Raw genomic sequence first — 10910 nt, 5'->3', positions numbered from 1 at the left:
CTATATTGAGGACACACTATAAGGCAAGCAGTGGGTTATATTCTGAGGCTAGAAAGAAAAATAAAACATACTCAATGATCTTGAGGAGCTTAGTCTAGTGGGGTGAGATACATACAAAAAAATAACGTGGAAATATAGTAGTAGCAGTTTGTATAGTGCATTATAGAGGGATACATAAGGAGCGGGGGGTAGGGGAGGGAAAGGTTTCACAGATTACTTCTTGGAGGATATGTTATGAGCTGAGTTTTATTGGATGAGTACAACTCAGCCTGGTGAAGACGAGGAGGAAGAGAGTTCCATGCAGAGATAATAACATGAACAAAGGCATAGAAATGAGAAACAGCATAACGTTGGTGGAAAACTGTGAGTACTTTAGTGTTTCTGGAATATCAATTTTAGGTCAGAAAATGGTGAAAGAGGAGTCTAGAGGGTAAGCAGGAACTTTATCATGGAGGTTCTTAAATGACATATTAAGGATCTCAAACATTTTCCTTTGTTTAAAGGAAGCAAACTGAAACATTTTAAATAGGGAAGAGACTTGGTAAGATAAGTACATTAAAATACTATTTTATAGAATTAGAAGACCAAGATTTGGCAACCTCTAATGAAATAATGGATCTTAGGTAATGACCACCGATGGCTGCTAAAATCCTTAGGAGAAAAGCTAACGAGGAACTTAATTAAAAATGGCTAGATTAGGCTAATAATGCCTGATGAATCTTAACATGACAAAAAGAGCAACAACCAGGCATGATGTGCCTCCAGATGTGATATAATAGGAAGTATAGAGCACCACCTATGAAGTTGTCTTGCCTAAAAAAATCGAACCTGGATCTATCAAGCCTATAGATCTTACTACCAATTTATAGGTAATACAAAGGAGAGAGGTACATGTTAAACAACATCATGAGGATATAATATGCAAAATGCAGAATGCGGAAAACTCTACAGGACGAAAAAGACTAGGCTGCCCCCTCCTAGTCTTTTGTCTAGAAGGAACAGGTTTTTCTCCTTGGGGTTTTTGTTGTCTACACACATTGGTGTTTCTTAGGTTGCTGGCTTCTCCAGGACTCAATATAGGACGTATGAGGCAAAAAGAAAATCCAGCAACCTCATCGCCATGTTGGTCCTCGGATCCTGAGATCCTTGGCTGGTCTGCCTTCTCTCCACCTTTCAGAGATTTATTATGATTGTTTTATAAATGTTCTCCTGTACTTAGAATCTATTTAGACATGCATCTACTTTATCTTGTCCGGAACCAGAAGTCCCACTGAGGTTATGTTTTAAGAGACTGCTTATCTTTTACAGATAATACTGAAATATTTAGGAATAAAATAATATCTGATATCTTCTTCAAAATAATCCAGGGGAAAGAGAGAGTGAGAATATAGATGTAACAAACAGTATTAGCCACGTGTTAATAACTGTTCAGGCAGGGTGATGGTTCCCATAAGCATTCATTATACTATTCTCTCTACTTTTGTTTAAGTTTGAACACTTCTATCATAAAAAGCAAAAAAGAAAAGTTACTCTCCCTCCTCTATGTATTATGGGCTTGAGGAGAAAAAGATGGAAGTAGAAAGACTGTTAAGAAATTGTAACAATAGTCCTAGTGAAGGATAAATGCCTGAATGAAGGCAGCAATACTAGGGATGCAAAAGAAAAGTATTTAGAGATAAAACTGGCAAGACTTGGTGATTAACTGGATGCAGGCAGTAGCTTGATGATGAGGTAGGTGTTGGCTCCAATAATGGAGATAAAGAATTTAATAGAGTCTGACTCCATTTTTGATGTTTGACTGCTGACAGCTTTCCAGTCCCACCACTCCCCTTTCCTTTTCCCTCCGTATCTGGGAAGGTGATAAGACAGTCCAAGTGCTCCTTCCTTTGGTGCCAGTCAGAACTCTCACCCTCTAATTATAATAAAACCTTAAATCCAGTCTCCTTTCCCTGCTCTCTCAAGCTTTTTGAGGAGCAACTTGAGAACCTTCTCTGCTCTCCCTAGAAAGCCTCATTATGTGAGTTATAAACATTTCACATCTTCTTGGTATGTGTATGGCATCATCAGTCTCAATATCCAAACCAAATTTAGGGGAAGGGGGTCCATCTTGCCTCTTCATGGTGACCACAACATGAAAAAGGAGGAAGAACACAATATTTTTGTGTGGGGGCATGAGGGGCAGGAAATAAAAGTTCAATTTAGACATATTGAATTGGAGGTACCTAGATACAAAGTACCTAGCAGGGTACCTGACACACAGCAAACACTAAAAAATGTTAGTTTCTTTTTCCTATAAGTCTCTACATTCTTCCTTCTTTTGAGTTAAGAATTTATCTGTAGATTTCACCAAATAATGGATGCTTTATAATAACCATAATAATAATACTTATCAGTTATTAATCACCTACTATGTGCCAGGCATTGTATTAGAGAATTTACAGGTATTATATAGTGGTTAACCTTTACAATAACTCTATGAGGTAGGTATAATTCACATTTCATAAATAAAGACAATTGAGGTTTTGAAGTCACATAATGCATAGGCTGCTAAACTATATTCAAATCGAGATTGATGAAACTCCAAAGCTGTACTGTATTACTATGCTATACTTTCTTTCTATATGAATTAAACCAGATTGATAATTTCCATCACTTACTTCATAGTATACAGCATGTAGAGGATATCAGCTTGTTCCTGTAAGCTTGAGGTCTCCTTCAACTGCAAAACCAGTGCTTTGAAGTCCACCTCCCCAGACTGGTCTCTAGGAATATGTATTTCCACACGAACAGAGGGAACCTTTATTTTGAGAAATGATAAAAAGAAATCAAATCCATAGTGCACAACTTAAATAATGCCCTAGAAATGAGTTATCTTTTTACCTATAAACATTTCCATAAGAACTTTCTAAATGTTGATGAAAAGAAAAGCAGAAATAATAAAACCTTCAAGACATATGATATAGCAATCTAATTTTCTTAAAGCTTGTCTAGAAAAACTTGCCCACTTTACAGGTGAACTGAAAAGGACATGTATCTTCACCAGAATAGCATTTTGCCTACCACTAGTTACTAACAGGTACCATAATAGCTAGTTCTATTATTTTCCATAAAGATGGCAGTTTTGCAAAAAGGTGATATAAATACCTCAAGTGCAGGTTTACCTGGTCCTCCTGTTGGGGATGGGGTGAGTCAAGTAAGTTGAATGAAGGCCGGGAAGCCTGTAATAACTTCATAGGAAGATACATGTGAACATCTGCAAGAGGTTGACATTTATGGGAAAGGTCAGATAATTAGGAGACTAATAAAAATGCACAGTTGACCTCAACAATGAGGTCACATATGAGTCAGTCTTTATAGAACAGGAATGAGAAATTTCTCCTTCCTTGGTAATATCAAAGAAAATAAATAAGAATATTAGATAATTTAAAGACTATCCAATTAATAAATAAATATATTTTGAATTGAATTTCTAGAATTGTAGCACTAGCTGGACATATAATATATTAAAGGTACTAATGTAATCAACATCACAATGGTGCTATCACTGACACTTTGATAGAAGAGCACATATAACAGAAAGAACCCAGTTATGTTTTAATTTCCCTGGGAAAATATCTGGCTGTTAGTGGTTGGATTTCCCTGAGAATAGTTGAATGGATGATCCTGTCTAGGGAATCAAAAAAATGTAGTGGCTGACCAACTTTGAGATATTCCTAAGACTTTTTTTACTTACAGTCCATTGTTGAAATACTTACCATAACCTCTAAGGAGATACTCTCTTGTCATTTTCACCATTTTATAGACACAGAAAGAGACACGGAGCTCAAATAACTGTTCGAGCAAGTAAGTAGCAGAGTTGTGAATTAAACTCAAGTTTCTTGATTCATAATTGAGAAGTATAACTTAATAAAGTTCATCTTTTCACATAAGCCCTTCTCAAGGGAGCATACTCAGAGGGTATACTAAGCTTTACCCTGTTATAATGTTAAATGAGTCTCCAGTGTCCATGTTTAATATCTTTGGTTAGTAATGAATGGTCAATAAAGTTTTAGACAACAAGAGCATGCATCTCAATCATTCTCATCATCTGTAAAATGTTAAATTCAGGTCTTCTAGGTATGGCCAAGGAGCCATTCTCTCCCTTCACATCCAGCTACCATAGGGCCATTGAACACTCTTAGGAACCATGACTACTCCTGGCAATGTGTGGTAGAACATATCTTCCACTGTAAATACAACTGAAGGAGGGTAGTGGTCATGGAGAAGAGAATGGCAAAGTTGTTAAGAATGAATACTGTATTTGACAAACACAAGTCTACATGGCTGGAACAACTGACTGTAAAATTTACAGCTAGCTTAAGGGAACCAAATGTAGCTTACTTAAGGGAGACTATCTCCCTTCTCCATTACATGGGTATCTTGTAAATAGTTTTTGCAATGCATTCTCTTTAAACAAAATTACTTCCACAGAAGTAATTTTTCCAAAGGAAAAGCCCTTTCTACCAATTTTAGCTATATGTTAAAATTGAATATGCTCCATGTGTCTTGTTCTGCCTCTTCTTACTATGTTACTGGCTAAACTAGACTACATCCACAGCAAAACTACACCCAATTCACTAATTTTACAAATATTTGAGTGTATACTATGTTCTAGGTGCTGTCAGAGCTGGGGATAAAGCAGTGAACAAAACAAAGTTCCTGCTTACATTTTAATCAATGTCCCACCCACATCCTGGGCTTCACATCATCCTGTGCCTGACTCTGGTGAGTCATGTCATTACTCACTCCGTACATGCAGCTCCTTGGCCTTGGTCACTAAGGACATTAAGTCGCGGGTTGTTTGCACAGTAGCTCGGAACCAATCTAGCCCTCCCTTCTGTGAGGTAGGGGCTAGTTTAGGATGGGGAGCAGTGTGCACCAAAAGGTGATCTAAATAACAAGCAACTTCATCACCACAGTGAGCTGCAAGGTGAGTGGGGGGAGGGAGAAGAGAAAAAAATGAATATTTTAGTTATTTTACAATTCTACCCCAGCAAATAGAATGACTGGCTCCTGTGCCCACAACGCAGCACCAGAAGTAGGTTGTTTTTAGCACATGGGAGAAAAAAAGCTTGTGATCATTATATAACTTCATAGCATTAAGATTTAGAGAGACTATGGCCATTTACCAGGACCTGCCTGTTCTTTAACTTTGCTGAGATAATGTTAGGGTTCCTTAAAGCAGTATGTACTTATCTGAGGACAGGTGGAGCAAGCATTTAATAATCTGTGTATGTGCGTGTGTGCATGTCGTGGTAGTGGTGGCACTGGTGGTGGCAGTGGTAGAGGAGAAGCAGAACAGGAACCTTCAAGTATGAGAAGACTTTTATGAGGAAGGGCTGGGGAATGGTAAAAGTTTTCCACCAAACATTGAGCTTAATTGTAGATAGACAGATTCTACAAAATAGCAGCTACAATTATTAATGAAAAAAACAATCTTTGTGTGGCATTGGTATAGAAAGGACTACTGGCCACACACTGGTCTTTTTAGTCACCTCATTTGTTTATTCACCAAATATTTATTGGCTTCTATGTACCAGGTAGTGTACTAGGTGCTGAAGTTTCAGTGGTGCAGAAGATAGATACTGATCTCTATCCTTTTGGGTTCCCCCTTCCCCACATACCTTCTATAACATGATGTCTGAATATGGGTAATAGAAACTAAAAGACCCTGTGAATGCTTAATAATTTATGCTTTATATGAATATTCACAGTGTTTACATCTGGAAAAGCATATTATGTGGATCAATACCAAAGTCTGCTAAGTCATCATGAGTCATCTGGTTTTTGACGATCTTCACTGATCTCTCCAGATGTCTTTCTGTGCTCTCATGTGACTAATGGGAACTAGCAGAGCTGTAAGAATGGAACTCATGTTCAGTGACATCCTAATGACAAAGATTTTAAACTTGAATACAATCTATATACTTGAGTGGAGGATTATGAAGAATATGGAGAAAAGCTCTCTACCCACAGGAGGGCTGGCAAGCAATAAACATGCGCATGTGAGACCACTGATGAGTAAACCCAGAGATGGGAAAGTGACTCAGAATGCTATAATATCAAATTTAGTAATACACGTCATCAGAAAGACAGATTTTAGAAAATAATCCAAGGGAATGGGTGCTACAGATGAAAATTACTACAATCTCAATATATGATTATTCTTGTCTAATTTTCAAAGCATTTTTTGCCCCAATAGATATCATGACTTTGGATATTATTGATAATAGTAAATAGCCTTATATTTAATGTACTTTTCAAACAAAGAAAACTATTTTAGATCTTAGAAAAACAAATACAGAGTGAATGAAGTGGTACTTAGCGAGTAAATGCCAGATAGGAAAATAGCCCTTCTGAATGCTAATGTGTTGGTCTATTGTACATGAGATTATGCTTGCTACCTCACTAAGGAAAGCAAATTTACTTTTTCTTTTCTGCAACACACTACTCTTAAGATAAAGAAATTGGTTGCCTTAAGATATAGGCTAACAGTCAAATACCCAGACAATGAAAGCAGGCAAACTATGTTTTAGATAGCTAGAAGAGTAATTCTCTCTTACTGGCCCTTCTTTCTCTGGGATTCAAACAACATAAGGCTTGCCCTGCCTAGGTCAGTATTTTAACACTGCAGGGCAGTGTTTCTCAGCCATTTTCAATCCACACTCCTTCAACGCTTTCTCACTATATCATCTTTGTATTCCTAGCAGCCAATTAGGTTTTGACTTTGCTGTGCTTTATTTGTCTATTTTGTAATATGAAAGCAATAGACATACCAAATAGGCTTTTTCAAACTACACAGAAATCCCCAGAGATTCTGGTATGCCTCTCCACTATTACATTAAAAGCACTCTAGTTAAATTTCATATTTTTATGCTTTTTAATGTCAAAAAGTAGTCCTGTATGTACATAATTTTCTTACTACACACTTGAATAAATATCTGTCACTCACCACTGCTTCTTTCCATTTCAAAATCACCAGCCACTTTAAATGTCTGGGAGAGAAATCTTCCCTAACCTTAGTAAAGAACAGTCCAACTCCATACTCCACAGTCACCACAGGGATATTAGACCAGAAACCAAAGGTAAGTAGAGGGATAAAAAGTAAAGCCAAACAAAAGTAGAAATCTAGGTGTATTAAACAGGAGTGAGGATAGTACACTGTGAGATTGCTGGCAGCATGAATTATTAAGGACGATGCTAAACAATATTTTGTATTTTTGTCTAGCCAGGCCAGCGCTTTCTGAAGCTTCCTTACCATTATAGGTTGAATCACAGTCATTTATCCAATTGCCAGATTCCAGCTCATCATAGTTGTCATCATAATCTTCACTGTACAGCTTACCCTCAGGTCCAGGGTCCATGAAGCTCAAATGTGTACAGCAAGATGTTGTCAGAAACTCTGACAATTTACCTGTTTGAACCCTGACAATTAGAGGGTAGATAGAAAATAGAAAATTAGGGGAGATTTTTTTAAAAACAACTCAATCTTAGTGGTAAGAGGATTCCTAGCATGTTTTGTTGGGGGATTACTAATGTTCATACATTAATATAAATTTTATAAAAGTAAAAATTTACAGCACTCCCAGGCATAGTGTACAGTTTAAATGGTTAGGGAACTGTGTTAATAAAGGCTACAATTATAGGTTAACATTTTACCGCAGATCAGTTTTGCTCTCTTCCATTGCCATATACTATGTTGCTAACTATGATAAACATCTGGCAAACATTTGCATTGGCCACTAGAGAAGCCAGGAGACAATGAAGATAAATCATTGCAAATCCATCACATCATTAAAAAATACCCAAAAGACCATTTGGAACATAAAAGATGGTAGGTACTTGAAAATTTTATAAATTATAGTAGATCGTAAGCCATTTCCTCCCTTACTCATGAAGCCAATTACAAAACTCAAAAGGAAAGTCAGCAGTACTAATTTTCTGAAGAAGCCAGCTTGAAGGGGCTACCAATGGCCAGACTCTGGATAATTTGAATATTGAAATAAACTGATCGTGACATTGAATAAAAGAAGAATCTATGAATCTATACTGATACTAAACTATAAAATAAAAGGGGGGAAGGGAAGCTCTTCTCAATTATTATTAGGTTATTAAGTATGAAATTTCCGATTTCCTTAAGTACTAAGTTTGACAGTTGATATCTCTGACATTTCACTTTGACATTTCTTATTTTATTTTTATTGTGAAGGTACATCCTCAGTCTTTCAAACACACGTTTTGGCTTGTAATTATCTTTCGAATGTTTTTTTTATAGCAATTTTGGGAAACCATGTGTTATTTTCAAATATGAGTTCCATCGTGGAACCAATGCAATGTAGATAGCTTGAAATATCAATGTAGTGTCTGGGAAGGATGTGGCTAATGAACGCACAGTATGTCCATGGTTTGAGAAGTTCCATTCTGGTGATTTTAATCTTGAAAGTGAACCACATGGGTGACCTGAGACCAAAGTGAATAATGATAAGCTGAAAACTATAGTGGAAGTGAATCCATCTCAACCTATGTGGGATTTAGCAGCAAGGTTTGATATACTATTCCAACAATATTGGATCATTTGAAACAAATGGGCAAGGTAAAGAAGCCAGATAGATGGTTTCTGCATGAATTAAACAAGCAGTAGAAGAGAAATCGTCTTGAAGCTTGCCTTTCTTTACTGTCATGACATAAAGGTGTACCATTTCTACACAGTATTGTTACATGTGATGAAAAATGGATTCTTTTTGGCAATCGCAAGTGTTTGGCACAATGGTTGGATAAAGACGAAGTGCCGAAACATAGTCCAAAAGTGAATATTCTTCAAAAAAGCTAATGGTTTGTTTGGTGGTCCAGCGCTGATATTATCCACTACAGCTTCATGAAACCTAGTCAATCCATTAGAGTGGATTTCTACTGCAACCAGTTGCACAAAATGATGAGGATGCTTGCAATTAAGCAGCCAAGATTGGTCAATAGAGACAGGCCAATCTTCTTGCAAGACAACGCTCAACCACATGCGGCACAAACAGCACTGCTCAAACTACAGAAGCTGGACTTGGAAACTCTCTGTTATCCACTATATTCTCCAGACCTTGCATCAACTGACTGCCACTTCTCTCAGGCTTTGGACCACTTCTTGCAAGGAAAAATATTCCATTCTCAACAAGCTGTGGAAAATGCCTTTCACATTTCATTGCTACTTGCTCTCCAGGCTTCTTTGCTGCTGCATAAACAAGCTACCGTTAAGATGGCAAAACTGTGTCGATAGTTTAGGTGCATACTTTGATTAATTATACTGCTTCTTGTTTGAGATATAATAAACTATGCTTTTGATTCAAAATAGGACATTTCATATTTAATGACCTAAATAGTATAAACATACACAGAATGACAGAAATATCATTTTACAATGCCATTAGTAATAACTGATTCACGCATGAATCAACAGAAGCTAACAACATTTGGTCAAAGACTGTCAGGGAAAGAATATGGAGAAACCTGGATGATACCACTTTAACCAAGTTATCACAGTTAATAACATCAATAAAGTGACAAACCAATCTAATATGCCTCCTGATATGATGCGCTGAGAAGGATTATAGTAAATTCTTATAATTTTATGTTTCTCAGGCATCCTTTATGAATATAAGTTTAACTTTCTCATACCAGAAGTGGGCTTAGTCATCCTTGACACAGTTTCTGGTTGTATATCTCCCTCAGTTCCTCAATGTAATCGATCCTGATATCTGCCTTATGCAACTTCCTCCTAGTCACCATCTAGATACAACCGATTTTACTGGCCCCACTGATCCCCACATCCAACATGAACTGTGCCGATATGCCACAGTGATCTCCTGGAACGCATGCCTGCTTGGTTTACACCTACCAATTAAAACTCCTTGCAGGAAATCTGTTTGGATAACGTCTTGGACCCCAGTAAAGGTATTGGCCCATGGGTCTCTCTTTTTCTCTCTCCATTTGTTCTCTGACCTACATGTGTGTGGCCTCCGGGCATGCGGTGTACCACCACCACCACCCCCGCCCCCAGGACCTGTAAGTAATAAAATCTTTAATTTCCATCTCATGTCTGTTCTAATCACTGAAGGGGCATTCTCCATCTTACAGGTCCTAAATTAAAACAAGGACCCAACATCACACAGGTAGCATCGCTGCCAAAAATATATAGCCTGAGTCTAATCATAAGGAAACAACCAGACAAATCCAAATTGAAAGACATCCTGCAAAATAACTGGTTCAAAAATTCTTCAAAAATGTAATGAAAACTGTCATGAAAGATTAACAAAAGGCCAAAGAACTGTTCTATATTAAAAGACACCAAAGAGATATAACAACTAAATACTAACATGTGATCTTTGGTTAGATCCTGGATTGGGGAAAAAAAGCTATGGATAAACATTATTGGAACAGTTGAGTAATTTTGAATATGTACCCTATATCAGATATCAGGTAGTATATCAATATTAAATTTCCTAAGTGTGATGATTATATTGTAGTTATATATGAGAATGCACTTGTTCTTAGACAACAGAAACTGTAGTATTTAGGGTTGAAGAGTCATGATATCTATGGCTAACTCTCGTAGCAAAAAAGCATGTGTATATGTGCATATATATATTATATATAGTATGTATATGCGTGTGTGTATGTGCATATGTACGTGTGAGGGAAGGAGTAGGGAGGAGGTGAGGAAAGAAAGGTAGGAAGGAAGGGAAGAGGTAAAGAAAGAATGCACACTAGGGACAAATGTTAAAAACAGGTGAATCTTGATAAAGGGTATAGAGGTATTCAGTGGTATTCTTGCAGATTTCTGTAAGCTTGAGATTTTTCAAAATAAAAGAAAAAAGAAAAGAAAG

The 10910-nt window shown here is 37.0% G+C and overlaps 1 protein-coding gene across 1 annotated transcript in view; it reads right to left on the bottom strand.

The window, feature by feature from the left end:
- PHKA1 (phosphorylase kinase, alpha 1 (muscle)) overlaps positions 1-10910 on the bottom strand; it is a 190881-nt gene that overhangs the window by 64605 nt on the left and 115366 nt on the right. Inside the window, exons 16-19 of the mRNA XM_012642857.1 lie at positions 7298-7464; positions 4786-4962; positions 3162-3253; positions 2658-2797 (exon numbers count right to left, since the gene is read on the bottom strand). Of these exons, the coding sequence (XP_012498311.1) occupies positions 2658-2797; positions 3162-3253; positions 4786-4962; positions 7298-7464 (576 nt within the window). The remainder of the gene's footprint in view (positions 1-2657; positions 2798-3161; positions 3254-4785; positions 4963-7297; positions 7465-10910) is intronic.

Source organism: Propithecus coquereli, unplaced genomic scaffold (assembly GCF_000956105.1).
Source record: "Propithecus coquereli isolate 6110/MARCELLA unplaced genomic scaffold, Pcoq_1.0 Scaffold101, whole genome shotgun sequence".
NCBI lineage: Eukaryota > Metazoa > Chordata > Mammalia > Primates > Indriidae > Propithecus > Propithecus coquereli.
Note: the sequence above shows the minus strand (reverse complement) of the source record. Positions and strands in the feature narration are given on the sequence as shown.